At 49.4% G+C, this 21,151-nt stretch overlaps 1 protein-coding gene across 1 annotated transcript in view; it reads right to left on the reverse strand.

The window, feature by feature from the left end:
• LOC122920546 (carboxylesterase 5A-like) overlaps positions 1–21,151 on the reverse strand; it is a 59,041-nt gene that overhangs the window by 37,201 nt on the left and 689 nt on the right. Inside the window, exons 2-11 of the mRNA XM_044270131.1 lie at positions 19,231–19,435; positions 18,987–19,119; positions 14,823–14,956; positions 14,368–14,521; positions 14,096–14,209; positions 9,418–9,513; positions 9,190–9,330; positions 9,010–9,087; positions 8,793–8,940; positions 1,356–1,505 (exon numbers count right to left, since the gene is read on the reverse strand). Coding sequence (XP_044126066.1) covers positions 1,356–1,505; positions 8,793–8,940; positions 9,010–9,087; positions 9,190–9,330; positions 9,418–9,513; positions 14,096–14,209; positions 14,368–14,521; positions 14,823–14,956; positions 18,987–19,119; positions 19,231–19,435 — 1,353 coding nt within the window. The remainder of the gene's footprint in view (positions 1–1,355; positions 1,506–8,792; positions 8,941–9,009; positions 9,088–9,189; positions 9,331–9,417; positions 9,514–14,095; positions 14,210–14,367; positions 14,522–14,822; positions 14,957–18,986; positions 19,120–19,230; positions 19,436–21,151) is intronic.

Consider the following 21,151-nt stretch of genomic DNA (forward strand, 5'->3'; position numbering starts at 1 on the left):
AACTCAGGATCAGTACAGGATAAGTAATGTATGTACACAGTGCCTGCACCAGCAGAATAGTGAGTGCAGCTCTGGAGTATATAACAGGATGTAACTCAGGATCAGTACAGGATAAGTAATGTATGTACACAGTGACTGCACCAGCAGAATAGTGAGTGCAGCTCTGGAGTATAATACAGGATGTAACTCAGGATCAGTACAGGATAAGTAATGTATGTACACAGTGACTGCACCAGCAGAATAGTGAGTGCAGCTCTGGAGTATAAAACAGGATGTAACTCAGGATCAGTACAGGATAAGTAATGTATGTACAGTGACTGCACCAGCAGAATAGTGAGTGCAGCTCTGGAGTATAATACAGGATGTAACTCAGGATCAGTACAGGATAAGTAATGTATGTACACAGTGACTGCACCAGCAGAATAGTGAGTGCAGCTCTGGAGTATAATACAGATGTATCACAGGATAAGTAATGTATGTACACAGTGACTGCACCAGCAGAATAGTGAGTGCAGCTCTGGGGTATAATACAGATGTATCTCAGGATCAGTACAGGATAAGTAATGTATGTACACAGTGACTGCACCAGCAGAATAGTGAGTGCAGCTCTGGAGTATAATACAGGATGTAACTCAGGATCACTATAGGATAAGTAATGTATGTACACAGTGATTGCACCAGCAGATTAGTGAGTGCAGCTCTGGGGTATAATACAGGATGTAACTCAGGATCAGTACAGGATAAGTAATGTATGTACACAGTGACTGCACCAGCAGAATAGTGAGTGCAGCTCTGGAGTATAATACAGGATATAACTCAGGATCAGTACAGGATAAGTAATGTATGTACACAGTGACTGCACCAGCAGAATAGTGAGTGCAGCTCTGGAGTATAATACAGGATGTAACTCAGGATCAGTACAGGATAAGTAATGTATGTACACAGTGACTCCACCAGCAGAATAGTGAGTGCAGCTCTGGAGTATAATACAGGATGTAACTCAGGGTCAGTACAGGATAAGTAATGTATGCACACAGTGACTGCACCAGCAGAATAGTGAGTGCAGCTCTGGGGTATAATACAGATGTATCTCAGGATCAGTACAGGATAAGTAATGTATGTACACAGTGACTGCACCAGCAGAATAGTGAGTGCAGCTCTGGAGTATAATACAGGATGTAACTCAGGATCAGTGCAGGATAAGTAATGTATGTACACAGTGACTGCAGCAGCAGAATAGTGAGTGCAGCTCTGGAGTATAATACAGGATAATAATTGTCATGTATTTGCAAACACCTGTGCACGTTATCACTACATGTGAACGTCCTGCATGGAACACCTAGAGGGAGACTCACCTACAAAGAAGCCACCTTTATGAAGAAATGGTCCTCCGACCACAAAAAAGAGCTCATCGGCGTGATCGGCCTTCACATAGTCGGGTTTGACATTCTTGAAGAGCGAGGGCCGGTGCTGGAATTCATAGAAATAGACGGGAAATCCAGAGTCTGCAGAGAGAGGAGTCAGTGACACCAGTTGTAGTCTACAATCTGCACCCCCAGGAGACCTCCCGCCTGCCCCCTGCTGGTGCACTCTCTTTAGGAACATGCTTTGAAGGACAGGTGAAAAATAACAACGAAAGTATAAAAACATCCTACACAATAAGAAAAATTGACTCACCCAAATGTTTTATTTCCTGTAGTCTCTAGGCAGCACAATAACAAATGGGATGTTAGTCCCCCAGGTACTACCAGAAGAGACAGGTAAAATAAATACCCAGTGATTCAATTACTCTGACTATAAAGCTGGGACTCAGGAAACCACACATTGGACTTGTACGCAGCAATAAAGGTTTACTGGGGTGGGGAAGCTGTGCCGACTACAGGAAATGAAAATTTCAGTGAGTCAATTATTGTCCTGGACGTCCTACAGCAGCATAATAACAAATGGGAATTGAAAAGCAATTAACTAATTAGGGAGGAAAAGAGCTCTAGCACTCTCTTGCCAATAAGACTTCCTCTGCTTGTAGTGTATGCCTTGCTGGATAGATACTTGGGCCAATTCTGCCCAGGATGTGGCGGCTGAGCGAGTAGGGTGTGCCTTTATTTGTAGCGGGCACTGAGATCATAGCACTTTTGAACGGTGGACCGTGTCCATCTCGCTAATGTGGCTTTGCCGCCCTTGTTTGGGTCTCGATGTTGAACAAAAAGACTCTCTGCGGATCTGAAAGGCTTCGTTTTTTTGTAAATAAGTCAGGACTGCTCTTCTTACATCCAGAGTCTCTTGCTCCAACCCTTGAGGTTCAGGGTATAGAACAGGCAACGTGATCTCTTGGTTGAGGTTGGCACTGGAAGCCAATTCAGGTAGAAAACCTGGCATTTGATGAAGTACTAGGCAATCTCCCTGGTCTCTTAAATAAGGCTCTTTACAGGATAATGCATGTAGCTCACCAGATCTCCGGGCTGAGGTGATGGCGACTAGAAAGAATGTCTTTAGGGTGAGCCACTTTATTTGGATCTCTTGTAACGGTCCAAACGGGTGTTTGGTCAAAGCTGTAAAGTACAGACAAGTCCCAGGATGGAAGTGGAGATTGAACCTTTGGTCTAAGGATATCCAAGGCCCTGAAGAAGGATCTACTTAGAGTGTGGTTAGAGAATTGTCCTTGTAATTGTGCGTTACTGGCGGTAAAATGAACCTTCAAGGTTTGACCACCTTCTGTACACCATCCTGTAGGAACTGTAGCACACTCTTGATAGTTTCTGCGTCTGCTGAATTGATTGAGCACCAGTTATTATAAATTCTCCAATTTGTACATTTTACTGTATTAGGCCTTTTAGCTTCCAGAATTGTACCGGTCACCTCCGAGGACAAGCCTAAGTTGGACAGTTTTTGCTGTTCAGGCCGTAAGGTGTAGAGTTTGTGGACTGGGATGTATCATCCCCTGCTGGGTGAGTAGGTCGGCTGTATCGGTAGCTTCCACTTTCTCCCCCCCCTCCCCCAGAGGGTCATTACTTGGGAGAACCAAGCTCTGTGAGGCCATAAGGGAAGTATTGCTATCCCCTCTGCTTGGTGCTGAATCGTCTTTCTGAGTACTTTCATTACCAATGCTAAGAGGGGAAAGCTCTTGTTTTCAGCTGATTAAAAAGGCTGTCTACTCCCATGACCTGGCAATACTGGTAGAGGGCACAGAACTTCTTCACTTTGGCATTATTTTGTGTTGCCACAGCGTCTAGGGTTAGGCTGACCCATCTGCTTCACCACATGTTTCTTGGCGTTCAGGCTCCATTGTCCTGGGTGCAGTTTCCCTCTGCTGAGGCAATCTGCGCTGTAGTTGAGCGTCCCGTTGATGTGAATGGCTGATATGCCTGCAGAATGAGTCTCTGCCCAATTCATTATCTGCCTGCAGCAGGCTGGGGACTCCTGGTGCCACCCTGTTTGTAGATATAATAGGTTGTCCGATTGGACTAGAATGTGACAAGTCTCACAGCCCTCCTCTCCTTAATATTAGATGGAAGAAGTCCATCCCCTTGTTCCCATTTCCTTTGTATCCACATATCCTCTACATGGGCACCCCAACCCCAAGAGGAGGCACCCAGGGTGAGGAGTTTCTGTGTTTGAGGAATCAGACTAGGGCTGCAGCTATCGATTATTTTAGTAATCAAGTATTCGACCGATTAATCCAATGACTAATCGAGTACTCTAAAAAGAAAAAACTAATTAAAATTTTTTTTTTATAACAACTCATCAGACCCCCTGCCATCAGTCTCCCCCCATGCCATCAGTCCTCCGCACCATTAGTCCCCCCCCCAGTGCCATCAGTCCCCCCCAGTGCCATCAGTCTTCCCACTATGCTATCAGTCCTCAGCACCATCAGTCCCCCCATGCCATCAGCTCCCCCAGTGCCACCAGCTCCCCCCAGTGCTATCAGCTCCCCCAGTGCCATCAATTCATTCCCCAGTGCCTCCAGCTTCCCCCAGTGCCATCAGTTCCTCTCCCAGTGCCATCAGCTCCCCCCAGTGCCATCAGCTCCCCCTCCCTTGTGCCATCAGTTCACCCCCCAGTGCCATTAGCTCCCTCCAGTGCCATCAGCTCCCTCCAGTGCCATCAGCTCCCTCCAGTGCCATCAGCTCCCCCCAGTGCCATCAGCTCACCCTCCCCTGTGCCATGAGTTCCTTTCCCAGTGCCACCAGCTCCCCCTCCCCTGTGCCATGAGTTCCTCCTCAAGTACCATCAGTTCCTCCCCCAGTGCAATCAGCTCCCTCCAGTGCCATCATCTCCCCCATGTCATCAGTTCCTCTCCTAGTGCCATCAGCTCCCCCTCCCCTGTGCCATCAGTTCCTCCCCCAGTGCCACCAGCTCCCCCCACTGCCATGACCCCCCCCCCCCCATGACATCAGTTCCTCCACTGCCCCTCCTAGCCATCAGTGCCCAGCCGCAGTGCCAGTGAAATTAAATACTTATCTTTCCTGCTAGGGGCGCCACGGACTCTCCACAGCTCTTCCAGCCTCTTCTTCATGTGATGCACTGGGACTTGACGTCACACAGAATCAGGTCATAGCGCGTGCCTACATACACCACATCCTGGTGAATGTGTGTACGTCAGGATACAGTGCAGCGTGGTGCTGGCCGGCGGGAGACCGCGGAACGTGGAGTAATATCAATCCTTGATGCAAAACATTTTACTCGATTTATTCGAATAATCGTTTCAGCCCTAAATCAGACTCTTCCCACTGCTGCGGTGAGATGGCGTCAGCCACCATTTCAGATCTTGGAGAGATGAGGAGAGTCTTGTCCGGTGTAATCTGTGACTTGTTCCAAGCTGACAGAATGTTGCTTTGCAATGATCTGATATGAGCTTTGGCCCAGGGAATGGCGTCTATTGATGAGGTCAGGAGACCCAGAACCCTCATAGTATTTCTGACCGATACCTTTGGATGGGCAATAAAATGAGAGACCTCCTGGATAATTTTCTAGATTCTCACTCCAAATGTGACGTGTTGCAGTAATAGGAGAACAGCTGACTTCTGGAGGATGCTCTTATCAGCCAGTCTTCTAGATATGGTGCCATCCAGATGCCCCTCAATCTGAGGGCTGCCGACAGGACGACTGCACCCTTTGTAAATACACGGGGGGCAGTCGATATCCCGAAGGGGAGGAATGTAAACTGAAGATGTCTTGTCCCTCTGTGCCACCGTATTGCTACTCTCAGATATTTCCTACGCTTTGGGAGTATAGGTATGTGCAGGTAGGTGTCTGTCAGGTCTATTGTTGCTAGATAGTCCTCTTTCTGTAGGAGGCCTATCGCTGGTCACATCGTCTCCATCTTGAATTTGCACTTCATGAGATACTTGTTGAGGAAGGTCCGGTCTATGACTAACCTCCATTTGTTTCCTGGACTGAAGAAAACCTTCGAACATACTCCTTTTCCCCTTCGTAAAGTGTAGACTTCTTCCAGGGCCCTTTTCTCCACAAATTCTTGAATGAATACAGGAATCACTGCATCTTGTGTTCTGTTGAGAATAAAACGGTCTGGGGGAAATTTTCTGAATTCCAGGGAATATTGTATTCATATAATAGAATTTACCTAAGCATCTGATGAAGTTTTAGACCACTGTGCAAGGAAAGTCTCCCCTTTCTTCTGGCATCACAGGTCAGTAGGTTTCTGGTCAGCATTCTTATTTTTGAAGGAAGTTCCTTGGTCTCTTGCTCTTAATCTTCTCTGAAGGTCAGCCCCTCCGTTTCTTCTGAATCTTGGATCTTCTCCTCTGATTATGAAAGGATCTAAACAGGGTAAACTTCCTTTTGGACTCTGGAAACAACCCCTTTCCCTTTGCTCAGAGACTCCAATATTTTTTCCAATTGGGGGCCAAGTAATGAGCGAGACTGAAACGGAAGGTTGCAGAAGTGATTTTTTGACAGTATGTCTCCAGGCGACTGTTTTATCCAAAAGGCCCTTCTGGCCGTAGATCTTCAGCAAAATGTTGTCACATCTAACGGAGCATGACACGGGACGTCAGAAGCTAATGGAGTAATGGGGTATTTGCTAGGATTTCTTCTCTAGAGACGCGGTCCTCCAGACCGTGACTCACCTGACTGGTCCAGATACGTAGTGATCCGGCCACTGGGACAGAGGCCATTGCTGATTTACAACTGGCGATGAAGCTTATGTTTTTTTCAGGGATCTTTTAATAAAGATGCTTTTTCTGACGGCAAAAGCCTTTTTAGAAAGTGTGGCCACCGCAAGGTCTGCTTTAGGAGTTTGAGCCCAATCCTCCATGAATTTTTCATCGAATTTGTATACATTTTTAAATCTGTCACCTGTGTCACATTTCTTTCCTCGTCTGCCCCATCCCTTCTTTTAGGACAGGGTGACTTGGTCTTATTACTGCTGTGATGGAGCCGCAATCCAATCCACGACACACAACCAAACCACAGACCCTGGTCAGGAGATCTGCCAACCGACCAGATGAGGGGTGATGGACGTGGAGACACTTCAGGGGCCATCAAACCTGTCTGATCCCACTGACTCCATCTTTATTCTTGTATCCTCCTCTGTTTCCGGGCGTGATGAGGTTATGACTCCACCTGCATCCTTTTCCTACAGAACGGCAGGAGCAGTGGGGTGCGCAGGGTTCTGGAGGTGGGGGGGAGTGCCCAGGGTTCTGGAGGTGGGGGGGAGTGCCCAGGGTTCTGGAGGTGGGGGGGAGTGCCCAGGGTTCTGGAGGGCGGGGGAGTGCCCAGGGTTCTGGATGAGGGGGAGTGCCCAGCGTTCTGGAGGGAGGGGGAGTGCCCAGGGTTCTGGAGGGAGGGGGAGTGCCCAGGGTTCTGTAGGGGGAGTGCCCAGGGTTCTGGAGGGAGGGGGAGTGCCCAGGGTTCTGTAGGGGGAGTGCCCAGGGTTCTGGAGGGAGGGGGAGTGCCCAGGGTTCTGGAGGTGGGGGGAGTGCCCAGGGTTCTGAATGAGGGGGAGTGCCCAGGGTTCTGGAGGGAAGGGGAGTGCCCAGGGTTCTGGATGAGGGGGAGTGCCCAGGGTTCTGGGAGGGGGGGGGGTGCCCAGGGTTGTGGAGTGCCCAGGGTTCTGTAGGGGGGGTGCCCAGGGTTCTGGAGGGAGGGGGTGCCCAGGGTTCTGGAGGGAGGGGGAGTGCCCAGGGTTCTGGATGGGGGGGGAGTGTCCAGGGTTCTGGAAGGGGGGGGGAGTTCCCAGCGTTCTGGAGGTGCGGGGGAGTGCCCAGGGTTATGGAGGGGGGGGTGCCCAGGGTTTTGGAGGGGGGTGGGTGCCCAGGGTTCTGTAGGGGGGGTGCCCAGGGTTATGGAGGGAGGGGGTGCCCAGGGTTCTGGAGGGAGGGGGAGTGCCCAGGGTTCTGGATGGGGGGGAGTGCCCAGGGTTCTGGAGGTGGGGGGGAGTGCCCAGGGTTCTGGAGGGAGGGGGAGTGCCCAGGGTTCTGGAAGGGGGGGAGTGTCCAGGGTTCTGGAAGGGGGGGAGTTCCCAGCGTTCTGGAGGTGCGGGGGAGTGCCCAGGGTTATGGAGGGGGGGTGCCCAGGGTTTTGGAGGGGGGTGGGTGCCCAGGGTTCTGGAGGGAGGGGGAGTGCCCAGGGTTCTGGAAGGGGAGGAGTGCCCAGGGTTCTGTAGGGGGGGTGCCCAGGGTTCTGGAAGGGGGGGAGTTCCCAGCGTTCTGGAGGTGCGGGGGAGTGCCCAGGGTTATGGAGGGGGGGTGCCCAGGGTTTTGGAGGGGGGTGGGTGCCCAGGGTTCTGGAGGGAGGGGGGTGCCCAGGGTTATGGGGGAAGGCCCAGGGTTATGGCGGCACTGACATCTACAGACATTACCTCTGTTCATGTCTCCACCGTACAGACCCTAACAGCATGGCCTACGTTGGGTGCTACAGGTGAAAGGTCGTTCACACCAATAGATCTGCATCCCAAAAATGGAGGCTTGTTTAAAGGGCCTCATTCCAGCCCAAAGAGAGGGCGATTGATGGTTCCTGCGATCATTCATTCCCATTCACTGCGTATTCTCTCAGTGCACAACCTGTGTACTTGAGCATCCTGGGCATTGTCTGTAGTCAGTAGAGGCCATGCTCAGTCCAGGCTGTTCTGATATCATCTAGCAGCTCTGGATGTGACTAGAGCATACGACATGATGTCATCTAGCAGCTCTTGATGTGACTAGAGCAAACAACAAGATGCCACCTAGCAGCTCTGGATGTGACTAGAGCATACAACATGACGTCACCTAGCAGCTCTGGATGTGACTACAGTATACAACATGATGTCACCTAGCAACTCTGGATGTGTCTACAGTATACATGATGTCACTTAGCAGCTCTGGGTGTGAGTAGAGTATACAACATGATGTCTACAAGCAGCTCTGGATGTTACTAGAGTATACAATATGTCACCTAGCAGCTCTGGATGTTACTAGAGTATACAATATGATGTGAACTAGCAGCTCTGGATGTGACTGGAGTATACAACATGGTCACCTAACAGCTCTGGATGTGACTTCAGTATACAACATGATGTCACTTAGCAGCTCTGGATGTGACTAGAGTATACGACATGATGTCACCTAGCAGCTCTGGATGTGGCTACAGTATACAACGTGATGTCCCCTAGCAGCTCTGGATGTGACTAGAGCATACAACATGAAATAACCTAGCAGCTCTGGATGTGTCTAGAGTATACATGATGTCACTTAGCAGCTTTGGGTGTGACTAGAGTCTTTCCCTGGATTACTATAAGACACTTTCTATGGCTGTAAGCTCCACACGTGGCCTCAGAGGCTTGTTGGACCTCGTACCTCGGTGATAATTGGCCGTGCTGATGGCTGGGATGACGAATATCACATCCCCGCATAAGTCCAGGAAGCCGTCACGGATTTGGAGGGGGTCGGTGGTGTTCCCGAAGTACTCGTCCATCACGAGGGAGAAGATCTCAGGTCGGACATTCTACAAAATAGAATCTTGCGCTCAGTGACGCGGTGGGAGGAGGCTGTAACCACCGGCGGGTGCACTCACCATGATGGGGATTTTCCGGAGAATTTGCACCACGCGATCTCGCGTCATCCCGTCATTCAGTCCGGTGATGTTACTGGCCTGGGCACAAAACAGAGAGACAGGCATGAGCAGGGCGAGGATTCCTGCGACAGCGCCAGACCACGCTGCTGCAGCGCATGCCAGGGGTAATCCGCGGCTCACCCGGGGCAGCATATATCCAAACTCATGATTGTTAATGCCAACGATGAAGGGGACGGCCGCCACCGCCTTCTCGGCCAACAGCTCCGCCACCGCTTTATGGATAAACGTCCCATCAACACGTGCAGAGAACATTATAGGACCCTGAGCAGAGAGAAGAAAGCCGCGTCACCGTCAGTGCCGCAGCCGTCATCACCACAGAGCATGACCACAACCATAGAGAGCACGCACCAGGGATTCCGAAATCTCCGACATCTCCTCTTCTGTCTTCTTCCTCAGACAATCCAGGAGCGAAGCTGAGTCACAGCCAGAAGCCTCACTGACAACCTGCAATATACATGATCATTGTGAGATCAGCGGTGACATGACTGAGAATGCCGCCTATCCATCACTAGAGATCAGCAGTGACATCACTGAGAATGCCGGCTATCCATCACTAGAGATCAGCGGTGACATCACTGAGAATGCCGGCTATCCATCACTAGAGATCAGCGGTGACATCACTGAGAATGCCGCCTATCCATCACTAGAGATCAGCGGTGACATGACTGAGAACGCAGCCTATCCATTCACTAGAGATCAGCGGTGACATCACTGAGAATGCAGCCTATCCATTTACTAGAGATCAGCGGTGACATCACTGAGAATGCCGCCTATCCATCACTAGAGATCAGCGGTGACATCACTGAGAATGCTGCCTATCCATGCACTAGATAACAGCGGTGACATCACTGAGAATGCCGGCTATCCATCACTAGAGATCAGCGGTGACATCACTGAGAATGCCGGCTATCCATCACTAGAGATCAGCGGTGACATCACTGAGAATGCCGGCTATCCATCACTAGAGATCAGCGGTGACATCACTGAGAATGCCGGCTATCCATCACTAGAGATCAGCGGTGACATCACTGAGAATGCCGCCTATCCATCACTAGAGATCAGCGGTGACATCACTGAGAATGCCGCCTATCCATCACTAGAGATCAGCAGTGACATCACTGAGAATGCCGGCTATCCATCACTAGAGATCAGCGGTGACATCACTGAGAATGCCGGCTATCCATCACTAGAGATCAGCGGTGACATCACTGAGAATGCCGCCTATCCATCACTAGAGATCAGCGGTGACATGACTGAGAACGCAGCCTATCCATTCACTAGAGATCAGCGGTGACATCACTGAGAATGCAGCCTATCCATTTACTAGAGATCAGCGGTGACATCACTGAGAATGCCGCCTATCCATCACTAGAGATCAGCGGTGACATCACTGAGAATGCTGCCTATCCATGCACTAGATAACAGCGGTGACATCACTGAGAATGCCGGCTATCCATCACTAGAGATCAGCGGTGACATCACTGAGAATGCCGGCTATCCATCACTAGAGATCAGCGGTGACATCACTGAGAATGCCGGCTATCCATCACTAGAGATCAGCGGTGACATCACTGAGAATGCCGGCTATCCATCACTAGAGATCAGCGGTGACATCACTGAGAATGCCGCCTATCCATCACTAGAGATCAGCGGTGACATCACTGAGAATGCCGCCTATCCATCACTAGAGATCAGCAGTGACATCACTGAGAATGCCGGCTATCCATCACTAGAGATCAGCGGTGACATCACTGAGAATGCCGCCTATCCATCACTAGAGATCAGCGGTGACATGACTGAGAACGCAGCCTATCCATTCACTAGAGATCAGCGGTGACATCACTGAGAATGCAGCCTATCCATTTACTAGAGATCAGCGGTGACATCACTGAGAATGCCGCCTATCCATCACTAGAGATCAGCGGTGACATCACTGAGAATGCTGCCTATCCATGCACTAGATAACAGCGGTGACATCACTGAGAATGCCGGCTATCCATCACTAGAGATCAGCGGTGACATCACTGAGAATGCCGGCTATCCATCACTAGAGATCAGCGGTGACATCACTGAGAATGCCGCCTATCCATCACTAGAGATCAGCGGTGACATCACTGAGAATGCCGCCTATCCATTCACTAGAGATCAGCAGTGACATCACTGAGAATGCCGGCTATCCATCACTAGAGATCAGCGGTGACATCACTGAGAATGCCGCCTATCCATCACTAGAGATCAGCGGTGACATCACTGAGAATGCCGCCTATCCATCACTAGAGATCAGCGGTGACATCACTGAGAATGCCGGCTATCCATCACTAGAGATCAGCGGTGACATCACTGAGAATGCCGCCTATCCATCACTAGAGATCAGCGGTGACATGACTGAGAATGCAGCCTATCCATCACTAGAGATCAGCGGTGACATCACTGAGAATGCCGGCTATCCATCACTAGAGATCAGCGGTGACATCACTGAGAATGCCGGCTATCCATCACTAGAGATCAGCGGTGACATCACTGAGAATGCCGCCTATCCATCACTAGAGATCAGCGGTGACATCACTGAGAATGCCGCCTATCCATCACTAGAGATCAGCAGTGACATCACTGAGAATGCCGGCTATCCATCACTAGAGATCAGCGGTGACATCACTGAGAATGCCGCCTATCCATCACTAGAGATCAGCGGTGACATGACTGAGAACGCAGCCTATCCATTCACTAGAGATCAGCGGTGACATCACTGAGAATGCAGCCTATCCATTTACTAGAGATCAGCGGTGACATCACTGAGAATGCCGCCTATCCATCACTAGAGATCAGCGGTGACATCACTGAGAATGCTGCCTATCCATGCACTAGATAACAGCGGTGACATCACTGAGAATGCCGGCTATCCATCACTAGAGATCAGCGGTGACATCACTGAGAATGCCGGCTATCCATCACTAGAGATCAGCGGTGACATCACTGAGAATGCTGGCTATCCATCACTAGAGATCAGCGGTGACATCACTGAGAATGCCGCCTATCCATCACTAGAGATCAGCGGTGACATCACTGAGAATGCCGCCTATCCATTCACTAGAGATCAGCAGTGACATCACTGAGAATGCCGGCTATCCATCACTAGAGATCAGCGGTGACATCACTGAGAATGCCGCCTATCCATCACTAGAGATCAGCGGTGACATCACTGAGAATGCCGCCTATCCATCACTAGAGATCAGCGGTGACATCACTGAGAATGCCGGCTATCCATCACTAGAGATCAGCGGTGACATCACTGAGAATGCCGGCTATCCATCACTAGAGATCAGCGGTGACATCACTGAGAATGCCGGCTATCCATCACTAGAGATCAGCGGTGACATGACTGAGAATGCCGCCTATCCATCACTAGAGATCAGCAGTGACATCACTGAGAATGCCGGCTATCCATCACTAGAGATCAGCGGTGACATCACTGAGAATGCCGCCTATCCATCACTAGAGATCAGCGGTGACATGACTGAGAACGCAGCCTATCCATTCACTAGAGATCAGCGGTGACATCACTGAGAATGCCGCCTATCCATTTACTAGAGATCAGCGGTGACATCACTGAGAATGCCGCCTATCCATCACTAGAGATCAGCGGTGACATCACTGAGAATGCTGCCTATCCATGCACTAGATAACAGCGGTGACATCACTGAGAATGCCGCCTATCCATTCACTAGAGATCAGCGGTGACATCACTGAGAATGCCACCAATCCATTCACTAGAGATCAGCGGTGACATCACTGAGCATGCCGCCTATCCATTCACTAGAGATCAGCGGTGACATCACTGAGAATGCCACCTATCCAGTCACTAGAGATCAGCGGTGACATCACTGAGAATGCCGCCTATCCATTCACTCGAGATCAGCGGTGACATCACTGAGAATGCCGCCTATCCATTCACTAGAGATCAGCGGTGACCACTGAGAATGACGCCTATCCATTCACTAGAGATCAGCAGTGACATCACTGAGAATGACGCCTATCCATTCACTAGAAATCAGCGGTGACATCACTGAAAATGATGCCTATCCATTCACTAGAGATCAGCGGTGACATCACTGAGAATGCAGCCTAGAGATCAGCAGTGACATCACTGAGAATGCCGCCTATCCATCAGTAGAGATCAGCGGTGACATCACTGAGAATGCCGCCTATCCATCACTAGAGATCAGCGGTGACATCACTGAGAATGCCGCCTATCCATTCACTAGAGATCAGCGGTGACATCACTAAGAATGCAGCCTATCCATTCACTAGAGATCAGCGGTGACATCACTGAGAATGCCGCCTCTCTATTCACTAGAGATCAGCGGTGACATCACTGAGAATGCCGCCTCTCTATTCACTAGAGATCAGCGGTGACATCACTGAGAATGCTGCCTATCCATTCACTAGAGATCAGCGGTGACATCACTGAGAATGCTGCCTATCCATTTACTAGAGATCAGCGGTGACATCACTGAGAATGCCGCCTATCCATCACTAGAGATCAGCGGTGACATCACTGAGAATGCTGCCTATCCATTCACTAGAGATCAGCAGTGACATCACTGAGAATGCCGCCTATCCATCACTAGAGATCAGCGGTGACATCACTGAGAATGCCACCTATCCATTTACTAGAGATCAGCGGTGACATCACTGAGAATGCCGACTATCCATTTACTAGAGATCAGCGGTGACATCACTGAGAATGCTGCCTATCCATTCACTAGAGATCAGCGGTGACATCACTGAGAATGCCGCCTATCCGTCACTAGAGATCAGCAGTGACATCACTGAGAATGCAGCCTATCCATTCACTAGAGATCAGCGGTGACATCACTGAGAATGCCACCTATCCATTCACTAGAGATCAGCGGTGACATCACTGAGAATGCCGCCTATCCGTTCACCGTGATCTGAGTACTTTCCGTCATGGTTCCACCATGCTTGGTTGGTGATTGGTGTCCGTATTTGTGGACGGGGTACTTACCTTCAGGGTAGAGGTGAGTTCCTGGGGTTTGTCCTCCATCAGATCTGGAATTAGGGCGACCCCACTCTCAGCGATGGCTCGGTGGAAGAGACCTCTTGACATTGGGGACAGCAGCTGTGGTCATTGGAAATGAAACACAAGGTGATGTCAGTGATGCGGGAGCAGCGGCCATGACGTCACAGGGATCTCATGACATTATGGAGACCAGGCTGGTGAGCAGTGCATGCTGGGAGCTGAAGGATCTCCCAGTGATATCAGTCGGGGAAGCTTACCAGGAGTGAGACACTGACCGCACCCGCCGATTCACCAAATATGGTCACTATATTGGGGTCACCTCCAAAATCCCCAATGTTCTCCTGAACCCACCGGAGGGCCGCAACCTGGTCAAAGAATCCATAGTTCCCTGGGACTTGTTTATCTCTGGTGCTGGGACAGAAATGATAAGGAGCGTCAGAACGTCCAGATGTTATACAGACATTTAGAGATCAGCGGTGAAATAATGAGAGTCCTGTGCGTCTCTTTTCTCTGCTCTCAGCCTCTAGATGGCGCCATCAGCTGCAGAAAGCATCTGCGTTTTGGTTGTTGTGTTAGTGTTGATCGCCACCTGCAGGGCCAGATGGGTCACTACATCTCTCCTGTTTCTGCTCTTTTCTGTATTCAGCCCTGACTCCCGCCCTCCCCCAATTTATACATTCTTGTCACAAAGTCAACTGTATTGATCACTCACCTGAAAAATCCCAGGAATCCCAGTCTGTACTGGATGGATGCAACAACTACATTCTCGTACGCACTTAATGCATACCCCTCAAACATTCCTGCACCCCCAAATTGTAATCCTCCTCCATGAATAAATACCATGACCTGGAGAGAAATGGTACAGACAGGGTTACAGAACATGGTATGAAACTAAGTTATATAGTCACACAACAGCCGGAGAGACACAGGTCACCGCCATCTATATAGTCACACAACAGCCGGAGAGACGCGGGTCACCACTGTCTATATAGTCACACAACAGCCAGAGAGACGCGGGTCACCACTGTCTATATAGTCACACAACAGCCGGAGAGACGGGGTCACTAATGTCTATATAGTCACACAACAGCCAGAGAGACACAGGTCACCACTGTCTATATAGTCACACAACAGCCATCGAGACGCGGGTCACCACTGTCTATATAGTCACACAACAGCCGGAGAGACGCGGGTCACTACTGTCTATATAGTCACACAACAGCCGGAGAGACACAAGTCACCACTGTCTATATAGTCACACAACAGCCAGAGAGACGCGGGTCACCACTGTCTAGATGGTCACACAACAGCTGGAGAGACGCGGGTCACTACTGTCTATATAGTCACACAACAGCCAGAGAGACGCGGGTCACCACTGTCTATATAGTCACACAACAGCTGGAGAGACACAGGTCACTAACATCTATATAGTAACACAACAGCTGGAGAGACGCGGGTCACTACTGTCTATATAGTGACACAACAGCCAGAGAGACGCAGGTCACTACTGTCTATATAGTCACACAACAGCCGGAGAGACGCGGGTCACTAATGTCTATATAGTCACACAACAGCCAGAGAGACGCAGGTCACCGCCATCTATATAGTCACACAACAGCCGGAGAGACGCGGGTCACTAATGTCTATATAGTCACACAACAGCCAGAGAGACGCGGGTCACTAATGTCTATATAGTCACACAACAGCCAGAGAGACGCGGGTCACCACTGTCTATATAGTCACACAACAGCCGGAGAGACGGGGTCACTAATGTCTATATAGTCACACAACAGCCAGAGAGACACAGGTCACCACTGTCTATATAGTCACACAACAGCCATCGAGACGCGGGTCACCACTGTCTATATAGTCACACAACAGCCGGAGAGACGCGGGTCACTAATGTCTATATAGTCACACAACAGCCGGAGAGACACAGGTCACCGCCATCTATATAGTCACAAAACAGCTGGAGAGACGCGGGTCACAACTGTCTATATAGTCACACAACAGCCAGAGAGACGCGGGTCACCACTGTCTATATAGCCACACAACAGCCAGAGAGACACAAGTCACCACTGTCTATATAGTCACACAACAGCCATCGAGACGCGGGTCACCACTGTCTATATAGTCACACAACAGCCGGAGAGACGCGGGTCACTACTGTCTATATAGTCACACAACAGCCGGAGAGACACAAGTCACCACTGTCTATATAGTCACACAACAGCCAGAGAGACGCGGGTCACCACTGTCTAGATGGTCACACAACAGCTGGAGAGACGCGGGTCACTACTGTCTATATAGTCACACAACAGCCAGAGAGACGCGGGTCACCACTGTCTATATAGTCACACAACAGCTGGAGAGACACAGGTCACTAACATCTATATAGTAACACAACAGCTGGAGAGACGCGGGTCACTACTGTCTATATAGTGACACAACAGCCAGAGAGACGCGGGTCACTACTGTCTATATAGTCACACAACAGCCGGAGAGACGCGGGTCACTAATGTCTATATAGTCACACAACAGCCAGAGAGACGCAGGTCACCGCCATCTATATAGTCACACAACAGCCGGAGAGACGCGGGTCACTAATGTCTATATAGTCACACAACAGCCAGAGAGACGCGGGTCACTAATGTCTATATAGTCACACAACAGCCAGAGAGACGCGGGTCACCACTGTCTATATAGTCACACAACAGCCGGAGAGACGGGGTCACTAATGTCTATATAGTCACACAACAGCCAGAGAGACACAGGTCACCACTGTCTATATAGTCACACAACAGCCATCGAGACGCGGGTCACCACTGTCTATATAGTCACACAACAGCCGGAGAGACGCGGGTCACTAATGTCTATATAGTCACACAACAGCCGGAGAGACACAGGTCACCGCCATCTATATAGTCACAAAACAGCTGGAGAGACGCGGGTCACAACTGTCTATATAGTCACACAACAGCCAGAGAGACGCGGGTCACCACTGTCTATATAGTCACACAACAGCCAGAGAGACACAAGTCACCACTGTCTATATAGTCACACAACAGCCATCGAGACGCGGGTCACCACTGTCTATATAGTCACACAACAGCCGGAGAGACGCGGGTCACTACTGTCTATATAGTCACACAACAGCCGGAGAGACACAAGTCACCACTGTCTATATAGTCACACAACAGCCAGAGAGACGCGGGTCACCACTGTCTAGATGGTCACACAACAGCTGGAGAGACGCGGGTCACTACTGTCTATATAGTCACACAACAGCCAGAGAGACGCGGGTCACCACTGTCTATATAGTCACACAACAGCTGGAGAGACACAGGTCACTAACATCTATATAGTAACACAACAGCTGGAGAGACGCGGGTCACTACTGTCTATATAGTGACACAACAGCCAGAGAGACGCGGGTCACTACTGTCTATATAGTCACACAACAGCCGGAGAGACGCGGGTCACTAATGTCTATATAGTCACACAACAGCCAGAGAGACGCAGGTCACCGCCATCTATATAGTCACACAACAGCCGGAGAGACGCGGGTCACTAATGTCTATATAGTCACACAACAGCCAGAGAGACGCGGGTCACTAATGTCTATATAGTCACACAACAGCCAGAGAGACGCGGGTCACTAATGTCTATATAGTAACACAACAGCCACAGAGACGCGGGTCACTACTGTCTATATAGTCACACAACAGCCAGAGAGACGCGGGTCACTAATGTCTATATAGTCACACAACAGCCAGAGAGACGCGGGTCACTAATGTCTATATAGTCACACAACAGCCGGAGAGACGCGGGTCACTAATGTCTATATAGTAACACAACAGCCAGAGAGACGCGGGTCACTACTGTCTATATAGTCACACAACAGCCAGAGAGATACAGGTCACCACTGTCTATATAGTCATACCACAGCCGGAGAGACCCAGGTCACCACTGTCTATATAGTCACACAGCAGCCGGAGAGACACAGGTCACCACTGTCCATATAGTCACACAACAGCTGGAGAGACGCGGGTCACTACTGTCTATATAGTCACACAACAGCTGGAGAGACACACACATGTCACCACTGTCTATATAGTCACGCAACAGCCAGAGAGACCCAGGTCACCACTGTTTATATAGTCACACAACAGCCGGAGAGACCCAGGTCACCACCATCTATATATTCACACAACAGCTGGAGAGACACAGGTCACCACCATCTTTATAGTCACACAATAGCCGGAGAGACACAGGTCACCACCATCTATATAGTCACACAACAGCCGGAGAGACGCGGGTCACCGGCATCTATATAGTCACACAACAGCCGGAGAGACGCGGGTCACCACCATCTATATAGTCACACAACAGCCGGAAAGACACAGGTCACCACCATCTATATAGTCACACAACAGCTGGAGAGACACAGGTCACCACCATCTATATAGTCACACAACAGCCGGAGAGACACAGGTCACCGCCATCTATATAGTCACACAACAGCCGGAGAGACGCGGGTCACCGCCATCTATATAGTCACACAACAGCTGGAGAGACGCGTGTCACCACCATCTATATAGTCACACAACAGCCGGAGAGACACAGGTCACCGCCATCTATATAGTCACACAACAGCCGGAGAGACACAGCTCACCGCCATCTATATAGTCACACAACAGCCGGAGAGACACAGGTCACCGCCATCTATATAGTCACACAACAGCCGGAGAGACACAGGTCACCGCCATCTATATAGTCACACAACAGCTGGAGAGACGCGGGTCACTTCTGTCGATAGTACTGATCCCCTTAATCATCTTTGTAAGAACAAGAATCCTAATGACAAGTAACTCACGGGCAGTTTGAGACCTTTCTCTCTGTCCGCTGGGGTGAAGATATTTAGGTACAGGCAGTCTTCTGACAATGGTGGCAGGGTAATATTCACAAACCTCGTCATTTGTTCCAGGACGCGGCGGTTTTGTTGACATCTGGAGTTTGAGAAAATGATTTTGTTATAAAATGAGTATTCACATCATGTGTTGCACGTGCAGCTCCACTACCAGATACCTGGTAAATCATTGTAATCACCAAACACTCACAGAGGGGCATGTTCTTGGGCCTCTCTGACCGAGCTCCAGGATTCAGGGGGTTCTGGAGCTGCAAATCGTAATGGACCCACTGGAGGTTTGGCGAAAGGAACTCCATAGAAGGCGTGGACTGTTCTGTCTGTCTCCCTAACCGACAGTGTCTTCCCCCTCAATTTCCCGTACTGTGTCTCAACCTGAGGGTGACCGTTGTCCAGACCTGTAAGCAGCAGTGTTAGAATATGTATTTCACACATCATATAAGAAAATAAATCCATGTAATATATTATTACTGTGATCTTTTAGTCCAGAGCTGCACTCACTATTCTGCTGGTGCAGTCACTGTGTACATACATTACTTATCCTGTACTGAACCTGAGTTACATCCTGTATTATACTCCAGAGCTGCACTCACTATTCTGCTGGTGCAGTCACTGTGTACATACAATACTTATCCTGTACTGATCCTGAGTTACATCCTGTATTATACTCCAGAGCTGCACTCACTATTCTGCTGGTGCAGTCACTGTGTACATACATTACTTATCCTGTACTGATCCTGAGTTACATCCTGTATTATACTCCAGAGCTGCACTCACTATTCTGCTGGTGCAGTCACTGTGTACATACATTACTTATCCTGTACTGATCCCGAGTTACATCCTGTAATATACTCCAGAGCTGCACTCACTATTCTGCTGGTGCAGTCACTGTGTACATACATTACTTATCCTGTACTGATCCCGAGTTACATCCTGTAATATACTCCAGAGCTGCACTCACTATTCTGCTGGTGCAGTCACTGTCTACATACATTACTTATCCTGTACTGATCCTGAGTTACATCCTGTATTATACTGCAGAGCTGCACTCACTATTCTGCTGGTGCAGTCACTGTGTACATACATTACTTATCCTGTACTGATCCTGAGTTACATCCTGTATTATACTCCAGAGCTGCACTCACTATTCTGCTGGTGCAGTCACTGTGTACATACATTACTTATCCTGTACTGATCCTGAGTTACATCCTGTATTATACTCCAGAGCTGCACTCACTATTCTGCTGGTGCAGTCACTGTGTACATACATTACTTATCCTGTACTGATCCCGAGTTACATCCTGTAATATACTCCAGAGCTGCACTCACTATTCTGCTGGTGCAGTCACTGTCTACATACATTACTTATCCTGTACTGATCCTGAGTTACATCCTGTATTATACTCCAGAGCTGCACTCACTATTCTGCTGGTGCAGTCACTGTGTACATACATTACTTATCCTGTACTGATCCTGAGTTACATCCTGTATTATACTCCAGAGCTGCACTCACTATTCTGCTGGTGCAGTCACTGTGTACATACATTACTTATCCTGTACTGATCCTGAGTTACATCCTGTATTATACTCCAGAGCTGCACTCACTATTCTGCTGGTGCAGTCACTGTACACATACATTACTTATCCTGTACTGATCCTGAGTTACATCCTGTATTATACTCCAGAGCTGCACTCACTATTCTGCTGGTGCAGTCAATGTGTACATGCATTACTTATCCTGTACTGATCCTGAGTTACATCCTGTATTATACTCCAGAGCTGCACTCACTATTCTGCTGGTGCAGTCACTGTGTACATACATTACTTATCCTGTACTGATCCTGAGTTACATCCTGTATTATACTCCAGAGCTGCACTCACTATTCTGCTGGTGCAGTCACCGTGTACATACATTACTGATCCTGTACTGGTCCTGAGTTACATCCTGCATTATACTCCAGAGCTGTACTCACTATTCTGCTGGTGCAGTCACCGTGTACATACATTACTTATCCTGTACTGGTCCTGAGTTACATCCTGCATTATACTCCAGAGCTGCACTCACTATTCTGCTGGTGCAGTCACTGTGTACATACATTACTTATCCTGTACTG

This window comes from Bufo gargarizans, chromosome 10 (assembly GCF_014858855.1).
Source record: "Bufo gargarizans isolate SCDJY-AF-19 chromosome 10, ASM1485885v1, whole genome shotgun sequence".
Taxonomy (NCBI): domain Eukaryota; kingdom Metazoa; phylum Chordata; class Amphibia; order Anura; family Bufonidae; genus Bufo; species Bufo gargarizans.